This window comes from Anolis carolinensis, chromosome 2 (assembly GCF_035594765.1).
Source record: "Anolis carolinensis isolate JA03-04 chromosome 2, rAnoCar3.1.pri, whole genome shotgun sequence".
In the NCBI taxonomy this organism is placed as follows: Eukaryota; Metazoa; Chordata; class Lepidosauria; order Squamata; family Dactyloidae; genus Anolis; species Anolis carolinensis.
In genome coordinates, this window is record NC_085842.1 from 103,593,564 (window position 1) to 103,615,786 (window position 22,223).

Below are 22,223 nucleotides of genomic sequence, written 5' to 3' on the forward strand. Positions count from 1 at the left end.
ATTTTACAGCATCCATGTCCATTCCTTTCATGCACTGTTGCTGAATATTTTATTTTCAAATGTGATTTAGGAAACTAAGTGCATGAATGCAATGCAGCTTCCTAAGGTTAATCATGGATCATGTAATAATACTTTGGTCCTTGACATTTTCCTGTATCATAAAAGTGCAATCTCATGCCCTCCCATGGTTTACCTTACCTGTAGACATACTGTCAAATGCAATAAACCATTGGCTAATATTTGTAAAGCAGGCTGCTGTGAGGGGCATAATAAGGACAGAGACATTGGACTGCTTTATATTGCTGCAAGTCAAATGATGCAAACAAGTGGTTCTACATGATAATTTAGAATCTTGTGAGTTTATAAACATAGACATTTCTTAACCTCCACCAGCATTTTCACACTCTGCTTTCCATGGTAATTAATTACAGATTTGTACTGGGTGCCGGGACTGCTATGTCAATATAAAATAAATGTTTTGCAACAATTCTTTTGCTTTGCAACCCAGAAAATTGCACTGATGCATTATTGCTCTCTCCATCGGATTTAGATGGATTTGAGGCATGAGTAGAGAAGCAGGGATAAATCAGACAATCTCTATTCTTCACTAACCTTGTGGCATGTAGGCTACAAAACTGAACAATGAAGATCCATTAAAACTATTATGAATATGTGATACTCTTTCAATGTTACTGGAGTGTAACTTCCATCATCACTGGGTAGGGCTGATGGGAGTTGCTCTCTGGCAGCTTTTTCTGATGATGAATTTCATAAATTATGAGCATTGCATGAAGAAATGTTTTCCTTTGCCTCTTCTGCACTTACTGCTAACCAACAGATTTCTGCTGGTAACACTTGGTTCAATTACTTTGATGGAGTAATGGAGAATCTTCCATCAATTTAATACTCATTAAAGATATGTTTTATATTGAAAAATATAATATAGCATTTGTTGTCATGCTTCTCACTTTTTTAAAAATGACCTAATTTGAAATAAAAAAACTTTCAATGATGTCCCCCACATCTCTACCTTTTCTCAATCTTGTCCTTTTAAAAAAGTTTTTTTATTTTAAAACTCTCCCCAGAGCCTTATTAATAAATCAGTAGGTTTCTTTATACAGCTAGTCAATAACTGGCATTGAAGGTGCAAAAAGAAAAGAGGGGTGAGTGCCATTGACAATTTTACTACACCTGATTTCTCAGGTTGTATGATCGTGTGTATGTTTGATATTTCCAAGCATCATGCTATATATTTTTAGCACTAAGGGTCTTAGAGAGTTTTTTTTTCAAAGTTTGGCAAGATTTGGTTTTTGCCTCTTCACTGGGTGGAGAGGCTACCACCTAAGCTGAATGGCAATGATCTCCCCATGCCAACCAACTCTGGAAGCCTTACACTGGCTGGCTGGGTTTAATTTCTTTCTTTTATTTCTCTTCATTAGCTGAATCGCTATGCTCTCACCTGTCCATTGCACTCAGAAGCTCTGCACTGTGTTGCTTTCATGGAGATGAAGCACTGGATGTTACCAATTCCACAGGTCACACACTGTAGCACTTATAGTCAGGGCCGTAGCCAGAAAAAAAATTCGGAGGGGGTTTTGAAAATTTGGAGGGGGGGTTGAACCCCTAACCCACCCCCCACCCCCCACCCCGGCTACAGACCTGTCAATATCTGCTCGAGATAGTGCCTGGAGGGACTATTAATTTTTTGCGTCTCATAGACTTAGCATGGGGATTTGGTTAACCAGTTAAAATTCATGAGCAAAACAGTTTTTTTTTTAACCTGAAAAATTTCAACGGTGGTTTGAACCCCTAATATCCCCCCCCCCCAGCTAAAGGCCTGCCTATAGTCCTGGGAAAGACCCTGAGCTAGGCTAGCAACTTCAGCTTCCTTTGCCTCAGCTTCCTCCTATACCAGCAGCAGTCCTTTATCTTAACTGCTCCTGCCCTGGTTCTCCAGATGCTACCACCAGGGTCAAGCTGAGGTAGAGGCATGGCACCGGGGCCTGGGAGGAGTCTTCTCAGTTGTGTAGCACTTGCCTTAACCCTGCATGCTTCTGGAGCCTGGGGTGAACCGCAAATAATCAAATCCATGAATCCCAACTCCACAAACACTGCAGCCCAAGTGTATTTCTTTCCCATCCATCCACACACACATACACATCACTGATGTTTCTTTAATCCCTGCAAAAAATAAAGACATTGAGTAGGGGTGAGGAAGGTACAAGGAGCAGAATAAGCTCCACATGCCGGTTTGGAGGGCGCCTCCCTTGTTTTCTCTATAATAAACATGTCCACAGAGCTTTGTTTCCCTGAGAAATTTGTGGCTGCCCTTCATCCATACTCACAGCTATGAAATATGAACCGGAAAAAAAATGTCAGATCATTAATTCACTTGCTGATGCGATTACTCTGTGCTTTCTCTTTTTCTTTCATCTATTCCTCCTGCTTTTTAATGGTTTAGGGCAACAATAAAATAAGACACAGCACTGTATACTTTCCTCTGGAAATCTTCTGCTGTCAGAAGATTGAGCCATTCAGTTTTTTCCTATCTCTGTTAATCTAGGGATCAACTTTTTAAAAAATTCCATCTTACAGATAGGGGAGAAAAAGATTTTTTTTCTTGACCAAAAAAGGTGTTTCTTAATGCTCATCTAATTTTTTAAGGAAGAATATTGCAATGACATGATTTTAATTTGTTTTCTTACCATGATCACACATTGTGAAGAAATCTAGATGGGTTTTTCATCTATATTTCTGTATTGATAAATTTCTCAGAAGATATCATGACATCCAAATACCAGGAAAATATTATGCAAAAACATTTTTCCTGTAGTGAGGAAAAAACTTTCCAAATTATTTCTCCTTGCATGTAAAAACAAAATAAGGGAAAATTGCATCTCTAGTCGAGATGAAAATTTGTATGCTTTTTCCTGTGCATTTAAGTGCACATGAACATTTGTAGCCTCTCTATATACAATTTATATGCAATGTGTGTACTTTTTGCAAGCATATTCCCCCTAATATCTGCCTTTTTGTGAGGAATTTTCCTTAATGTACACATTTTAATTCAGGGGAGAAATAGGAGCTTTCTGGTTCTCACATTATGAAGTGAGAATCAAATATAAATCAAACAAACGTCTCATTTCTAACTATAGTCTTGATGTGAAAGTGTGACGGAAATCCGGATTCTTTCCCAACTGCTTTTATATTGTTATACAAGCACATCTTCCTTGAGGCGTGTTCACTTGTCTAGTACATGCCATTATCAAACCAGGGGTTCTCTCATACTACATGTTGTGACAGAACACTTAATCATAATCATGGCACTATTGCCATGATCCCAATTCTTCCCAACCCAGCCACACTTTTGACAGCTGCATGAGGAGAAAGAGATTCATTTTGCTGGTGGTGACAGGTGAATGTCATTTCCATCATGTTTAGTGGTTGCAAGGGGGTGGGGTTAGTCCTTGAGAAGTTACTTTGTTAAGTAGTTGACATAGTATTCCAGCCAATTATTTTAAAAGGTGAAAAATATATTACATAGCTTATTCGTTTGAAACCAGACAGTGGAAAACTAGTTAATAAAACTTAACTAGTGCAAGCATACAATATATTTTGCCTCAATATGATTGGATTCCAAGAGGCTTTAACTAAAAAGCCAAGTGTTGATTAGGCACCAAAATGATCCAAACATTGGTGTCAGTTTTAGTACCAGGGAGTAATATTCATCTTTCCTGGCCACAATATAATGTGACTATGCATAGCTGTATCTTGATCAAGCTTTAAGGTAGTTTTTTCAACCAAGTTTCATGCTGCAATGTTAAAACATTTGTTTTTCTCTGTTTCATTAGAATGATTATAGGAAGTTATCTATGCAATGCAAGGATTTTGTGGTGGGTGTGCTGGATCTCTGCAGGGACACAGAAGAAGTGGAGGCTATTTTGAATGGAGACGTGACTGTACAACCATGGTCAGAAAATCATCGCCCAAGTCTAAGCAGAATCAAGCTGGCCATTAAATATGAAGTCAAAAAGGTAAGCATTCATTAGTTGTTCCTGGGTTGTTGTTCTTAATTTTTAAGTAATGATCTGTGCAAATGTGGAGTTTAGATCAAAGCACATGCATTACATAATAAAACAGACATGGCAGTTGAAGGCAATGTTGGCAGGGAGTGACATTTAGGAACCACAACAAGAAAGTCAGCCACTAGAGGCTATAGACTTTGGGTTTTGTGTCCTATCCTGCCCAAAAATGCATGTCTAAGACTTGAAGTGTCAACTCCAGTATCAGCTTGATGTAGACTAACATAAACTTTCTTTTTTAAAAAAAAATGCTTTTCATGACATAACTATTCATTTGACCAGTGAATTTAAGCTAGGGGAGGCCTTGAGTTAAACTACCCATGAAACACTGTAATAATTGAATCAAGATCAAATTAGAAATTATCACTTTTTAAGAGCAAAAAAGTGGAATATAAATACACAACAACAACAACAACAACAACAACAACATGTAAAAAGGGATGTAGGCTCATCCAGATATCTTCTGTTCCAGTTCCAGTGATCTCCCCACATGAACACTGGTAAACTTGTTCACTGGGCTTTTGCATTTTGGCTGAACCTCAATCTGTTTCTGCTATCTGAATTTCGGGGACCCACAGATCCGTTTTTCGTCTGCAGCCAAAAAATGAGGCTAGATCCAGCCCATTGGCTGCAATGAGGTGGCTTCATGGGATCCCCTTCCCATCATTTGTAGGGCTAATGGGATGAAAATGGTCACATTTGGAGGACACGTCTACCACTGTTGGCCCACCAAGTTTCATAACATTTGGGTCATCCCTTGATTTTTAGGAATTTCTTTTCTTTCTAGAAATAAAATCTCTTTAAAAATATTCCCAAAAAGGTATCCCCAGATGGCTCTGCCCTGTAACTTCTCCAGGAGCAGCAGCAGGGCACCATTCCTTCCTGCCAAATGTCAAAGATGTACTTCCACATTAAACAGCCCACTATTACACTTTATTTACCAATAAAAAACAGCAACTTCTTCCAAAACTTTTGCATTTCTTGTTCTCATAACATACTGGAAGAGGCCAGCAGCCCACCATCCACAAGCAAGCAAGCAAGCAACATGTCCTCTTATTAGAAAAACACTGTTGTATGATCCACTGAAGTGTATAATACAAATAACAATAACAATAATCTTTTATGTCCTGATGTAAGTTTGAGTTACAGAGATGATGGGTTCTGTTGGCTTGGCAAAGCTTCCACAGAAGCCCAATAGTTTTATTATTATAGGCAACAGCCAAATTATTATTATTAAATGAAATTAAGAAGGCAGAGAAATTGCAAAGGATAAGATTGTTAGGTGAAGGCTGGTGGAATTTGGGTTGGTGGTGTTTTGCTGGTAAAATTCTTATGAATAGTACAAATTATAATAACAATAATCTTTTATGTCCTGATGGAGGATGGAGTTAGAGAGAAAATATGGGTTTTGTTGGCTTGGGAATGCTTACACAGAAGCCTAATAGTTTTATTATTATTGTTAGGTGACAACAGCTAAATTATTAAGAAGGCAGAGAGAACAGAGAGAAATATAAATGAAGAGAACTTGTGATGAGATTGAAAAGGAAATAAATTATTAGGTATTGGTGGTAAGTTTAGATATGTAGGTTGGTTTTTAGTAAAGACTAAAAGGTGTCTCAAAGCTCATAACCACCCTAAAAAAAAAAGCACATCCACCCACAAGGCCCCAAATGCTGCACAGACCCAGTCACACTTTCCCACTCCCAGACCCACTAAATCTTCAAGGAAATAAAGGAAAATCAAAGAGAATCAATGCTAGAAGCCAAGCCAAGCCAAAAGCTAAAGCTGAGAGCGAGGGGCAAGACAATCGGACTGAAGCACATCTCTAGAGCCAGGACAGAACTGAGAAATGGAGGCGCTCGCCCCATTAAATAGACAACGCTTGTGTAAGACATGTCACAGCTTTCTTCTATTCTGGTTGGCCCAACAGGCAGGGCTCTCAGGGAAACCCTGTGCAAGAACATGGCAGCCTCTCCGTGTGTCGCATGATCCTGAATAGAACAGAAGGTAGCCATGACCAGTAGTCATGTGGTCCATCTCGGTAAAAAAAAAAAAACATGGCGGCAGACTCCTTGCTGTTACAGGCATCTGAACAAGCCAAAGGCAAATGGCCAAAATGACTCTATGCAAAAGCCTATTGTTCACAAAAGCTTCCTGTGAACCATCTGTTTGAGGAGAACAGTGAAACTGGGCTAACACACTCCTGTCTTCATGTGCTGATTCAACACATTTACAAAACAACTGCATAGGGATGTTTCAGGGAAGACTGTGAGAGCCGTTCGACAGTGGAACTCTCTCCCCCAGGCCGTGGTGGAGGCTCCTTCTTTGGAGGCTTTTAAGCAGAGGCTGGATGGCCATCTGTCGGGGGTGCTTTGAATGCGATTTCCTGCTTCTTAGCAGGGGGTTGGACTGGATGGCCCATGAGGTCTCTTCCAACTCTACTATTCTAATGATTCTATAAGACTGGCCAAAATGTTTGTGTGTGTGTGTTGGGGGGGGGGGGGTTATAAAATAGGACAGGCTGTGGAGAATAATGTGATGTGAGAAGGTGTCAAGACCCAGGCTGCAGAGCACCAATAACCATTCACAGAGGCCAGAATCTATCTAATATCTTTATTGTAAGAGTATATAAAGTTAATAAAAACAAGTGTAGAAAATAGTCCAGAAGTAGACCTTTCAGGAAAGGTCAAAATTAGTCCAAAGAAACAATGTCCAATATGAAATATTAAGGTCCAAAGTTGTAATCCAATAACCGAAACACTCACTTTGCCAAGCAAAGTGAGGGGAAATGACAAGGTCCTTTAGTCCACGAAACTTAAGCAAGGCTGGGAAGTAAACTTGATTCTTGGAACACTAGGCTTAATTCAAGGCAACAAGAAACGAGGAGCAAGAACAGGATCCGTGGTAAATTCGTGGCGAGGTCCGGGAAGCAAGGCAATGTCCGTGGAGCAAGACAAGGTCCTGGGAAGCAAAGCAAGGCTGAAAACGGGAACGAGGGCTTGGAAGCGGGAGTAGCGTAGTCCACACACAACCTACTCCCGTAGCTGACGAATTGACTCCGCAAGGTTCCTACGTGGGCAAAACACCTAAATAGGGTCTCGTTTCCCCGCCAAAGAACAATTCTCTGGGGAACCAGAACCGAAAGCCATTCTCTGTGTCCAGATGCATGACTCCCTAAAGTTTCCCATGGGAAGCAGGCTTAATCATCTGAATGCCTGGCAGCGATCCTAGCGCTCCTGCGAGAAGCCTCCTGAGCGCTTTTTTGTTGTTTATAATAATCGCGGCGAGAAAATGGGGGAGATTTCGGCTCAAGGCTTGTTTGGCAGACTTCTGGAAGGCAAATCTCCTGCAGGTGCAAGGGCTCCAATTCTGGCTGAAAAAGCTCCAATTCTGGCTGAAACGGTGGGAAACCGAAGTTTTCCTCTTCATCTGTCACAACAGTGTTAGGAACAGGACTACATGGCCCATGAGTCATCACAGAAGGCTGAGTATCTACTCAACAAAAGGGAGGGCAGAAACAGAGCGTGAACAATAATCAGTAATTTGGTATTAACTGGGAGTTGGAGTAACTGTTAGTGTAGAGCTGTGTGATATATAGTACTCTGAAATACTATGGTGAATAAACAAAGATAATTTAGTATTTTCATTATACTGTACATTGCAGTTAATATATATTTAGGAAGGGAAAAGAGCTATATACTGTTAGCCCCCAAATGTGTGGGTTTAACTTTTGTAAATTTGATTATTCATAGATTTAATAAATATGTCATCTCAGAAGAATCTCTAGATTCTCTAACATGGCTCTGTGGTAACGTAGTTCATCAAATGGCCAAAAGGATAATCCAGATGGATTTCATATCCTACAACAATGTTCTAGCTTGCAAAATATCCTGCCAATTTTAACACAGTTGTTGATTTTAAATATTATTAATGCAACATGTAGCTTGACATTTAGCAACATCATTATTTTTTAATGAGGGGAAATGTTATGTGACTAGGCTCTTCAGTTTGTCACGCTGCAAATATTTCTCACTTCCTTTTTTTGCAATGGTTGTCCTGGCTCAGTTTATTCCCTTTCCTTCAGAAGGTCCAGAACTGTGATTAGACCTTCATCTTCATCCAGTAGGTACAGAATCCAATTATTTTGCCCCTTAAATGCAAATAAAAGTGACTGAAAAGCGGAATGTAATAGACTGTTAAAAGTGGGAAAATTACTTTTGCTCTAGTCAGATTATTATAAACAGTTGGCTATTACAGACATGTGCTCTACAAATTGTTTTTCTCCCCCCCCCCCCCGCCCCGCGCTTGGGTGGTTCAGAATAATTATCTGTACAATATACTCTGATGGAAATGGGGCTAAGTAGAATTGAGAAGTGTTCCAAAATTGGGAGATAACATCTGTTCCTCCCTTTCCCTTTAACTCTTGCCACCTGCCTCATTCTGTCTTTCAACAGCAGTGGCCAGAGACCATCTCTTCCTGTTAGCAAAGCAATTAGTTCAGGCTCTGGTACTGCAGGGTCCTCCATCTCCTAAAAAGATCTTGTATTTGTCCATTGTTTTTGTTACCAGATCTTATGGGAAAGAGAGGGAAAAATGGAACAGGATATGCATCTAATGTAATGAATAAGTGAGTAAACCAGCATAGTGTATATATACTGTTTCATAAGTCAACCTCATGCATATTAGACATATTAGACATCAAAAATGGTAATGTCACAGTGTGACATTTGCAAAAAATAAATAAATAGAAGAAATGTACATGCTTTGTATGCAGATGTTTCCAGGTTTAGACTCTGGATTCTCCTACTGCAATAAACTGATTGGCAGTGATGAGAAATATTTACTGTATATGTTCATGTATAAGTCTCGAGATTTTAGTCAAAAATTCAACCACAAGAACCTGGTTCGATGTATTCATGGTCAATGTAAGAACTCTATCTTAACTCTATCAAAAAAAAATAATAACCATCCCTTTTCCTGAGTAGAGTGGTGAAAAGCAAGTGCTCAGTCTGTCCTGGGAGAACCTAAAAGAAGTACTAATCTCCTCAACTTTTTCCTTCATGATGCCACTTTCGGCCTGAGTGAATGACTGGGTAGGGAAATGGCAGTGGCGGTCAGAGGTATTGCTGGTACTTTTCCTGCCTCCCTAGAATGACCCTTGATTTCTCCATGGGTCATATAAGAAGCCATAATTTTGACCCCAAAACCTGCCCCCAACATATGCATGAGGTTGACTTATGAAACAGTATACACTATGCTGGTTTACTCACTTATTCATTATATTAGATGCATATCCTGTCTTCCTTCCTACACATGGGACTACAGGGAGGGAAGAATAAAACAAAAATAACTGCACCAGTTAAAACTATAAGACAGGTTAAGTGAAAGAAATCAGATATAACAATTCATTTAAAACAAAAGCAAAACAAATGGCAGTCTCCAACCTGGTTAAAAATCAATAAGAGCAACCCAACAAGCCAATCATATGACCTAAGGCTCAGTTCAATAACAAGTCCTTTGCTGTGTGGCAAACTGATAAAAGAGTTAACAAGTCAGCAGCACCTCATTCCCTTGGACTTCAGGACCAAAAACAAAAATTGAAGCCAGGCTGCAGGTCCTTGTGATGTCATAAGGGCAATCCCAATCATAAGCCTGGGCATTGGTGATATCACAGAACTGGCAGGGGGTTAAGAACAGCTTCTGGGCAGCTGATTTGGAACAAGTGGAATCTGGGTAATTAGACTGAAATTTTGGTTAAAATTTGGGCAATTAGGTAATATGGCAAGTCAAAAATAGTGAAAAATGCCAAAGCATCTTTCAGTGGCTGGTGGCAAAGTATGCCTAGTAGTTGGAGCTGTTTGCCACCATTTCTACAAGTGCAGCTTTTTCTACCATGTGCATGGCATGGGGAGCTTTTCTAGTCTCTCTACACTGATGCTGCGGCTTATGAAAAACTCACTGCCACCACTACCCTATCTGGCCTTATATTGCTGTTGCCAGCACTTGTGCATCAAGAAAGTATGTGAATTACAACACTACCACTCCAGCCCCACCTTGCAAAAAATGACAGAAGGGACCTTCAGTTCCTTTCCCATGCCCCTGACATTTTTTTACACACTGGAACTATGCATATAAATTTTTGCTTTTAGTTATAGAGCCCTGATTTTTCTGGAGATAGATGCTTTAAAGCCACCACACACCGAGAGATAAGTTTTTTTCCTCCTGCAGTGTCACCTGCCCCGAGATTTGCAACCCCCCCCCCCCACCACCACCACCACTACTAAACACACACACACCTGAAGAAGCAAAACAATTCCCTGAAACATCCACTGGTGCCCTGAGACTTCTTCCTTCACTCCCTTGAGAGTGAGTCCTGCAATTCTGCTTGTTTTTGCACACTTACACTTGTATATTTACAGTTTGCATAATCTTTAGAAATAGACTTGCCCTGAAGATTTGAAAGCTTGAACAGGCTCATATGAGAAAATATGTTCCCTCAGAAAGCCTGTACCATTTTTATAACCATCTTTGATGACACTCTACCCTGAAACAGGGAGCATGTAAAAAGGAAATTCTCCCTGTAACTGGGCTGAGTCAACAGTTAAATCACAGTGTTTTGGATTGGTTCAAAATTTTCAGACATTCACACATACAGTAACCCAAATGGGATCCAACTAAGGCCCATGTGTCCTACAAATGAGATATTTCTAGGAATTGACAGGATTTACATAGTAACCTAATCTGGGAAAATATACAAATTAAAATCTGGATAGGATCCAGGAATACTCTCAAACTGAAAACCCAAGTCTTCAAAGAAAGTTTGACTTGATCAACATAGAATGAATCCTCCTTTCACCAATCTACCTTTTAAAATCAGCAGCAGCACTTCTGTCTTCCATTGAGATGAGACTACCTCTCTCCAACAAAATGCCTTCTTCCCAGATAACCTCACATATTTCACAGCTGTGCTAAGCCATCTTGGGTCTCATTTTGGGAGAAAGGGGAAATAGAAATTCAATAAATAAAAATACATTTATTTCTCTCAACACAGGCACTTTCTTCTGCATTTGCTTCTCCACTGTTTATGCTCTGTGTGCTACTGGCCCAAATTACACTAAGACCTGAGGTCTGTGTACCTTTTTAGATGATCAGTTGACATCAGATTACTCTTGCTGATGAGTATTTTAACATGGCTGCTTGCTCTGTGTAATGAGGAGGGGTAATCACAGCTGCTTTCAGTCAACAGGGCTGACTCAGACAAGGGACTCTAGGGTAGAAATAGTGACCAAATTTTAAGAGAGACGCAAACAAAATGACATCATAAATCTAACTAAATAATTTGCATAGCATGGCTCCATCTAAAACAAAGACCAACTGTTGAACATAACTCTCCAACTTTCCCTCTGCAGAAAATGAGTCTGTTATTCATTTCACCATGCTCCTTTAAAATTATTGGTACTGTTCCATTATCCTGGCAGACTCCAAAAGGGGGCCTGCACAGAGAAGGATAGTCCATTTTAGGGAGGGGGAGTCAAAGGAGGAAAACCATTTTCCCCATGTTCACTGGTTATTTCCCCCCCACCCTTTCCCATAAAATAAACTATGGTTGTTTCGACGATAGCAACATGGGTGGTGTGATACCTCAGGCACCTTTGGCCCCTGACCCAGTGGCCATTGCTGACCAGGACGAAGAAGACTTTGGTTTTCTCCTACATCAGCAAGATTCAACTCCTTTCCAGATGCCATCTATTGACATTTCCGAGCTAGCACCAATTAAGGATGCCCTTGAAACAATGCCGGCTCTCCCAGATTCTCCTGACGGGTTAGTGTTTGATCGCAGGGCTTTTTTGAAAACAGAGAGATCGCAGAGACAAAGCTTGAGGAGAAGCGCCAGATTAGCAGAGCATGGTGACTATGGCTAAGCTCAGTTCTCTTGGGAAGAATTAGGGAGTCAGGCACCTGGCTTGGGGGAGCTTATGAACTTCAATAAAAGTATTGCGCTGGAAACCTTTCTTTGTGGTGTCAACGTTACTTCTGACTGAGAAGCACCATCGTCTCTAGCTCCTGAATCCCAAGCGGTCTGATGGTGCGCTTACTCCTGAGTAGACTGGGCACCGGTCTACCTTCTTGTCCAAGTTTGGACTGCGTTTCAGCTCCAGCACATCTAGCTCATGCCTTGCCTTGAAATATTGCTTTTGGACATTACTCCATAGAACTCATCTGTGCTACCTTGCTCCTTTTCCCCACTTAATACTCAAGTCGAGTTTGAGTGTGTTTCTGTTTCTGGACTTTGGACCTTAATATTGGACGTAAGACTTTCACTTATTGGACTAATTTTGATCTTTCCTGAAAGGTCAATTGCTTGTTCAACCTTTCTGCTTATTTTCTTTTGGAACTTTATTTGCTTCAATAAAGATATTATATTGTATTGGTCTCTGTGTTGGTTTTCAGTGCTCTCGCTGCCCAGGGGTGTAACAGGTGGGGTAATAACCAGAAAACAGGAGGAAATGGTTTCACTCCTTCTACCCCTATCCCCCATATAGTGGACGATCCTTCACTCTCTAACGCCCCCTTGTGGCCTCTGTTTGGATAATGGAATAGTATAAAATTATCGTTATAGGTCAGACTCTAATAACTGGTGGCCTGCAACCCCTGCCCCCCCCCAAAGTGATTTAGTGATCATATTACCAGTTATATGCACATTCAGTATCTTGACATACTAATCATTGAAAGAAACAGCATTGATGGAGACTGCATATAAAAGTTAGCAAGAACTATCTGGGCAGAGAAGTGTAGCACATCTCTTATGACCTCATCACAAAGGCCTGTAGATTTGTCATGGTAATTGGCTTGCTCATGTGCTGATAATTTTCCAATTAAGTGACTTCAAACACTTTTTCTGCTACAACTAGAAGCTCTTATCTTTATTTACATTATCATTTCAGTTACAACTGAGTCACACTTACATGCTCTACATGCAGGGCTGGCCCTAGGCAATTTCCAAGTGTAAGCAAACCATATCCCCCCCCCCCCCAAATGCAGTGAGAAGTGAAAGAAGAGAGCCATGGAAATTTCCCAAAAGTGCTGGGCCTTGGCCAGAGGGAGGAGTTTCCTCCCTTCAGCCAAGGCCCAGTCTAGAGAAACGCGAGGTGTCCTGCTACTTAACAACGCACCCCGCGTTTCCCCAAAGTGCCGGGCCTTGGCCAGAGGAAGGAGTTTCCTCCCTCCTGCCAAGGCCCGACCTAGGGAAACCAGGGGCGCATTGCTGTTTCCTAGAACCTTTGTTTGCCCGCCTCTCTCTCTCTCCCTCTCCCTCGGCACTGTACCGGGCGCCTCAATAGTGCCCCCAGGGGATTGGCACCTTCCCCATTTGCGTACTTCACTTACCATTTCAGCCACCCCCGTCTACATGGTCAGGATGCAAAAAGACAGAACAAATGCCGACTGATACATTTATATGAACTGTTACCTCTTCATTCATTCAGAATCCACCCTACCTGTGGTTATGTAACTTCACTTCCTCTTTGTTCTGTGCATGCTCCTTCACATTCTTGTGGTTTAACTCATTCATTGCTGACGGCATGGGTTTTTACTTAACTCCGCTCAGTAAATTTGTAATATTGCTGCTGCACTAACAGGATTCTAGTATAGTATATAACTTTATTATGGTTCGTGGACCCACAACCACTAACAGGATTTGCCACACATCATGGCAAATACATGGGCTCCTGGCAGGAAGTGTAGAGAACTCGTTGCTCCCTTCACCCCATCCCACAGGAGGAAGCACCTCTGCCCAGCTTCCCCCCATGGCTCCTAAGGCAACACAAGAAGCTTTCTGTGTTGCGGTGATGGTGTATGCCACTTACTCTCCTCTTTCAGCATAGAGACCATTCAGAATTCCCTGTGTGTTGTATAATGGGCTCTATGTTGAAAGCGGAGAGCAAGTGGTGTACGACGGGCAAACCAACCCAACTGCCCAAGTGCATTGGTATGCTCTGTTGATTATTAACATCATGAAATGGATTAGCTTGTATCAGAGAGCAACCTTAGGGAATACATCAATCATTGCTAGTCAAAATAATGCCTCCAGTATTGAAAACAGTGTGCTTACCATCATAGTTGCTGAAGGGGAAATACACAGTCCCATCTTGCTTGTGAGTTTCCCATAGGCATTTGGCTGTTGTGGGAAAAGAGTCTTAGCAAAGAGTGCCTCTTATTGTGTTTTGATATGTTGTACAGGTTTATGATGGAATCAGCCAAGGTTAAGTTAATTTAATTCACCTTTCTGACTGAGTAAGACTTAGCGCTCTTTTCCCTTTTTTTCACCATCTCACGAATATTAGTAAAGGTAAAGGTTTCCTCTGATGTTAAGTCCAGTCATGTCTGACTCTGGGGGTTGGTGCTCATCTCCATTTCTAAGCCGAAGAGCCAGCATTGTCCGTAGACACCTCCAAGGTCATGTGGCCGGCATGACTGCATGGAGCACCGTTACCTTCCCGCCGGAGCGGTACCTATTGATCTACTCACATTAGCATGTTTTCAAACTGTTAGGTTGGCAGGAGCTGGAGCTAACAGCGGCCGCTCACGCCGCTCCCGGGGCTTGAACCTGGCACCTTTCAGTCTCCAGCTCAGTGCTTTAACGCACTTCGTCACCGGGGCTCCTTCACAAATATTAGTCAATTCATTTACTGATATCCTTCTAAATCCAATTGGTAGTCCCAGTTATGTAGACACTGGATCAAGTGGAATTTTTAAAGTGTTACATTACCAAATGACCATGTCTTCAGTAGGTCTATTCTGATTGGAATTTACAATATTCTAACTGGAATTTACAACTGTAATCAGAGAACCATATCCTTAATCTACTCTTGTGCTCTGACCCTGCAATTTGTCAATCAGTCTTTCGAGAATCTAGTTATCCAGAAATCTCTTCACACTAGGCCTTTAAAAAGGTGATCCCTAGAGGAGTTAGGTGAAGAAACAGCAGAAAAGGGAAAGCTTTGTGCAACTGTCATAGTACTTTTCTAGACTTAATCAGTTTTGCATTGTTTCACATTCTGCAGCTTATCAGTTATTAAGATGATACTTTAGGTGTAGAGAATATTTTGTGCTTCTGGGTAAACATACCTGAAATGCTGAATTAATCATTACCACCTCTTCAGTTCATTTCTCCCTTTTGCTATTTATCAGGGAGACTTTAGAGACAGATTATAATTTAAAGCATTCCTTTGCGATATGCCTGTAGATACTGTTTTGCTTTTCAGCAGTTATTGTAATTTTAAATTAAACCTGGAAAAAGTATGTTTCATTTATTGTGCTATTAAAGAGCATGTCAAGTGTCATTGAGAAGCAATACATTTCCTATGACAGCCATGTGGCAAACTCCTCTAAATTGTTCTACATTGCATCTGTACCTGTGCTCACTGTTTAGATATAAATATTTTTATTCTTCCATGACAGATTTTCTCTTGCATTTTGTCTCTTTTTCCTTTTAAAGCACCAATAAAAGCATTTGATGCGCATGGTGATCATCTGAATAGGAGCCAGCTGAACTATATATGTTCATTCTATAATTTGGCCCTCTGTTAGAAGAGAAATAGACAGCCTGACTATATCTGAGAAAAATTCTTATTCACCCCATATTTGTTGATCCCCATAGACTCCACATTTGCTGCATTAGTGACCTACATGGCATACACATCACAGTGAGTTCATCTTATGGAGCTACACATGTCCCCAAGCTAATATGAATTTGCTTTCAGAAAACACCTCCCATCTGCACTATTGATGGCCACATGGCAGTGTCTCCTTCACCTTTTTCTTTTCCTGTCATGCATGCAAATGTATTTCCACTTAAGTTGTCTTTATCCATCCTGTTATGTGGAGGTGCACTAATAATGATATACTTGCATACTGATCCACAAGTACCCATATAAATGTTCCTCCCATCCCCTCCCCTCCCTCTATATAGGCAGCATATTAAAAATTCAACCATGAACAAGCTCACGTCCTGACAGGAATGATCATATGCCAGCCACACAAGGAAGTGGCTGCCAGGTTAATAACTGGAGCGGCGTTCAGGGAGCGTACTACTCCTTTGTTACGCCAGCTCCACTGGCTGCCGATTAGCTACCGAGCACAATTCAAGGTGCTGGCTTTAGCCTATAAAGCTCTAAACGGTTCCGGCCCAGCTTATTTGTCTGAACTTGTCTCCCGCTACGACCCACCTCGAAGCTTAAGATCATCAGATAAGGCCCTGCTCGCGGTCCTGTCAGCCTCACAGGTGCGGCTGGCGGGGACGAGAGACAGGGCTTTTTCAGTAGTGGCTCCCCGCCTATGGAACGCCCTCCCCATTGAAGTCAGGCAGGCTCCCTCCCTCCTATCCTTCCATAGGAAAGTTAAAACTTGGTTATGGGGCCAAACTTTTGAATAATAATTGGCAGCTTTAATTATTATCATGTACACTGAACTCAATCGACAGACCCAGTTTTTTTTAACTGAACACGCCTACCTGTATTTTATAATGTGTTTTATGAATACTGATGTAAGTTAATAATAATTTTTAAATGGTTTATATTGCACTGTATAATTTTTATATATGCATTTTATTGTAAGCCGCCCTGAGTCCCCTGTTGGGTGAGAAGGGCGGGATATAAATATTGTAATAAATAAATAATAAATAATAAAAAAATGGATTTTTGGCCAGAATGCTAAATAAAATGTAATTATTTGTAAAGAAGTTTAAGGACCAAAGAGCAGATTAGGATGTGAATTGTTATAAAAATCAAGTGTAATGATAGCAGCCAATATGAGATGACTAAATGTTTTCTTGTCCATAGAGACAGACCCTGAATCTAATATACCAATATTAAGCAGAAGGATAACAAACTGTATTAATTTTAAAAAACTTCCAAAATAGAGAAGTGTTATTCAAGATAGATTTAAATTAATTGAAAAAATGCATCTCTCTGTCAGTTCAGACATTTAACAAAGTAATGTCTCACCCAATGCTTCCCTGAATGCAACCATTTGTTCCCAGAACTAATGTGCATGAATGCAGCAATTTCAGCCGCTGCAACCTATCTAACCAGATTGTTCTCACTCTGGGTGCTTGTTTCTCTAGAATACCTTGAGCTATTGATGTTTACTCAAACATTTCGACCTTGGTTTCACTGAAATTAATGGGAATAGACTGGTTTATAAAAGATTCTGCACTGTAATTGGTTTGCCAGGAAGAATTTCAGTCTCAGTTTGAACTACATTAGGGCTAGAAAACCAACATTTTGGGTTTTAGAAAATATTTAGATTTTAACTGTTTCACATGGAGCCAGACTATTAGTGTCCTTGTTCCCCTTCTAGGTTTTCTCCCCTTTTTTCTGCAGATTTGTTCTATTGTGAACCCCACCACCATCATAATTTTAGCATCATACATTAGCTTGCTGGAGCTCATTCAGTGAAAGGAGAATCCTCGCTGTCAAAATGCCAAATCATACACAGTCTGCATTTGGCTGGGTGAATATTTCTTTTGGAATTGTGAATATGTTCATTCATTGTAGCCAAGTGCTACCTGAATGGTTTGCTAGCTACTGCAAATCTGTCATTCTGAATTTCCATGGGAACTGATCTATTTAATATTCTAGCCACAGTCTGCATTGATTCATATCCTGTGTCGTCCGATTCCTTCCATGGCAGATTTTCACAAACATTCTTAAGGACTCCAGAGGCTTTTCAGGTTTATAGAAAGATAGGACTTAGATTTCAGAAAGACAATATAATTAACTGCATTGCCTGTACAGATGGATTTCAAACACTGTGGAGAAATCACTCATTTCAGCCTTTATTTGCAAATCGATCAGGTATTGGAATCATAGGGCCCTTCTACACATGCTGTAAAACCTGGAAGTAACAGTGTTAAGGGGGTGGGGGGAGTAAACAATGTTAAGCCAAGGTACAAGAGGGATCGGGTTAAGAGCTAAAAAGCATGTGTTAAACAGGTGCGTTTAAAACCCAATTCAGCCCAAAAAAGTGTACTTTTTCATGACTGTATATCTTTGCAGTCATGTAAAACATGTGCTTTCCTTCTTTTCCCTCAGCTGATTGGGCTGTCAATTGGACACACAGGTGGTTCAAGGGAAGCACAAATGGAAAGCAATTAGGACTATTTCACACTTTATAATCTTAAACAGAGATTTAATTGTTAAAATTAACAATTGGGGGAAGAGAGTTCCATTCAGCAAGTCACAACAAGATTCCAGGTTATAGGTCAGGACATCACCACCACCACCACCACCACCACCACCACCACCACCACCACCATCACCATCACCATCACCATCACCATCACCATCACCATCACCATCACCATCACCATCACCTAACCTGGGGGAAATTCCCCAGCATCAACAGCCAAGTGTGGCAGATACCTTTCTCCCAAAGAGCCATCTCTGCCTAGGCTCTTTTTATGCAGCTGATCACAGCTGCATCCTATCTCTGCATCCTTCCCCCTGATTGCTACTGCCTATGAGTCCTTATAGACAGATCACTCTGACTTTTAGAACCAGGAGGGAGATTAACTCCTTCTATACATTTTGCAGCAGCTATACTATCCATCACCAACATGCTAAGCATGATACGATATTAACCATCATCAGACAGCCGGGCATTATATATACTAACAACCACCAACTGCTAGACATGCTACTATACCAACCACCATCAACTCCGGGACATGACACCTCCAAGTATATGCATCAGGTCACTGCAATCCATATGTGGGTGGGACTTTTATCAATTTTTTTTTTTTGGAGAAGTCTAGGTTGACCGTGTCCAGAATTCTGTGGGTGACTTGCACATGTGTAAGTAATTTCATGGAAGCAATTCTTTTCTGCAATCCCTATACTCAGTTAAGCTCATGGAAGTGGAGTGATCGTTGTGTTACAGTTTTGTCTCTACATTCTCCACTAATATACATTTATCTGTCACATTCAGATTGGTGGTAGTATCCCCTCTGTTGTGCATTCAGTTCTGTATTCAGTTGCATATATTTCATTCATGTAGCACTGTGTTTCAACATTTATTTACTTTATTTTTAACTTTATCTTTTTCGTAATATAGGTGGTTCATAACATAAGAGTTATATAGTACAATCAATCAATAAATTCACATGCAAAAATCAATGCAATACATGTTGTACTAGATAGAGTTTGTGCTTTAGTGGTAATCTAAATACCCATGCTTACAAAAGTACTGCCACAGACAACCTTTAAATATGAGCTTCAAACTTTTATTTATATCACTACTAGATTAATCAGTCAGCCAACCAGTTTTGATCAACTGAATGATTGGTTGGTAACAGCTCAAAGTAACATATTTATAATAGTGAGAAGTTTTAATTATTAAGGCTGAGGGAAATGATGGTATTTTTAATACTGCTTTGAGAGGTGATATTGTAACAGGATTTATTTTTTAAATGGAGGGTCTTTTCCTTTCCCTTCTTGAACTTTAATTTCTAGAAAAAGCACTTAGGTTCTACTGCAATATACTTTTTTTAAAAAATCATATGAGCTTAAACAATCTAGAGGAAGATGATTAATCAGCTAAATGGTTCATTATTTGCTTAATGGTCCAAGTTCAAATTATTCACTATGACAACAGTATCCTTACTTTATGCCATGCTACATGAATAAAGGGACTCTATCCATGCCTCTACAGTCCTCAAAACACAAAGAGGCCTTTAGTGGAATGGAGAGGGAGGAATGTCTAATCCATTGGGCAGTTATTAAACACAAAGGGCTTGATGAAAAATGCTAAACAAAACAGCTTAAAGCAGCTTTTATGCTACAGCCATTTTCTATGAGCTGTCATTGTCTTCCTTTCTTGGGTTTCCTGGGTTACAAAATCCAATCCATATTTGATTGGGAGTAAGCCCAGTTGAAGTGAGACTTTCTCCTGAATAAAAAAGCATACAATTGGGATATAATAGGAAACATTTCAGGCCAAAAACATTTTAAAAATTAAAAATGTAAGAGTACTATATGTGTGATAAGATTAATAAAATATATATCTATATATATATAAATGTAATGTTCATTTTACTATGGAGTAAACAACAAAACCATTGAACCAAATCACACCAAATTTGGCCACAAAAGACATAGTCATCCAAAATATGTCTTTCAATAAAAAAACCTAGAAAAATAGTCCAAATTACAGAGGATGAGGAAGAGACTTTCTCCCCCTAACTGCCAGTTAGAAAGGTAGGCTGTGTTGCTTTTAGGCCCCACCCCTTCGTATCCTAGCAACTCCTTCAGCCAAAATGGTGCTGAGGGCACAGGCAGAGTGCACTTAGACCTTATCCACACTGCCTATAAAATACAGATTATCTGATTTGAACTGGATTATATGGCAGTGTAGACTCAAGGTCCTTCCAAACAGCTATATTACCCATTTATAATCTTATATTATCTGCTTTGAACTGGATTATCTTGAGTCCACAGTGCCATATAATCCACTTCAGTGTGGGTTTTATACAGCTGTGTAGAAGGGGCCTCATATAATCCACTTCTAAGCAGATAATATAAGATTATAAATATAATATGAAATATGGTATAATAATACCGAACAATATAATCTCTAAATCAAGGACAGTAAATAAAGAGCAACACTCTGAAAGCAGGGAAATTGTGAATTCCAGAAAGGAAATAATCAGGGCCAGCTAACACTTCCCAACAAAGGATTCCCCCAGACAGGAAGCAGACAGGCTTTGAAGCTGCAAGGCCATTAAATGCTAATCAAGGTGCCTAATTGCAGCATTCACACCTGCCACATCAAAACTATTAATTGCTATTCAAACTGGCCAACCAAGGATTCCGCGAGGTAGAAAGCGGCCAGGCTTGGAAGCAGCAAGGCTATTCAGTGCTTTTCAACCTGGCCAACCAAGATTTCCCCTAGGTGAAAAATCCCCAGGTTTTGAAGCCACAAGGCTATTCTGCCCCATTCAACCTGGCCTAGCAAGGATGCCCTATGTAGAAAGCAGTCAGCCTTTTAAGCTGCAAGACTATTCAGTGCAATTCAATCTGGCCAAACAATGATTCCCCTACAAAGTAGCCAGGCTTCAAAGTGGCTCTTTGATTGAGGGTGCTACTCCAGCTACTCCAGAAAACGGCCAAGCTTTGAGGCTGCAAGGCTATTAACTGCTATTCTACCTGGCCAACAAATGATTCCCATAAGCCACAGCAATGCGTGGCCGGGCAAAGCTAGTTTTATACAAAAGATGTCTTTGCCAGTGTCAGGCCAAAGATGTAAATATAAACTTTATACAATATTTTGTATTATGATCAATGTGGAATGCCACTCTAGCTGGGCTTCAGATGAGGGTGGAAGATACGGGAGATTTGAATAATTCCTTACTTTTTCACAACTTCCAAATATATCTCTATGTGTAATATTCACAAACACACATATTTGGAAATTATATGTTATAACACACACACACACACACACAGAGAGAGATTAAAACTAGGTGTTGGTATAAGTATTGTATTTAAGGGGACTTATAAAAAAGATAGGGAGTAATTTTTGTTGATTACCCTGTGGGTCTCATCCTTCCAGAGCCTGATCTTGAAGATGAATACCATGAATGAGCGGGTGGCTTTAGAAAATCCATTCTCTCTCTGTTTCTATCCATAAATTAAAGTGCCTCCTGTGGACATATATGGACCATTGCCAACTTTTTAAAATATTCTATTCCCACAACACTTTCAAGAGTCATCACATATGTTAAAGCCCCTCAGACTACTGCTTAATATGAGAACTAAAATGTAATAAATCCTACAGTGTATGACATTGCCTTCTGTTCTAGATAGTGCTTAACTTCCCATTCTTACACTAGCTATTTGATGCAGGTTACCTGACAATGCTTTTACTGATGAAAGACTCAGGAGATGCTCTCAGATCTTCAAATACACACCTGCCTGGAAACTTTGGAACTCCACAGATTTCATTTCTTAGATTTCTCTATAGATCCCATTGTTCAGTTACAATCTACAATTGCATGCTGTGCAGAGAAAGCATCTTCTATAAAAGTGAGAAAACTACTCAGCATGATATCTCAGGATGCATTATGGAAACTGAGCTGGTAAA

The 22,223-nt window shown here is 40.2% G+C and overlaps 1 protein-coding gene across 2 annotated transcripts in view; it reads left to right on the top strand.

The window, feature by feature from the left end:
* The window catches only part of trpc7 (transient receptor potential cation channel subfamily C member 7), a 172,041-nt gene that overhangs the window by 65,382 nt on the left and 84,436 nt on the right, over positions 1–22,223 (top strand). For both annotated transcript variants that reach the window (XM_062970336.1, XM_003223951.4), the window contains exon 3: positions 3,852–4,034. In XM_062970336.1, the coding sequence (XP_062826406.1) occupies positions 3,852–4,034 (183 nt within the window). The remainder of the gene's footprint in view (positions 1–3,851; positions 4,035–22,223) is intronic.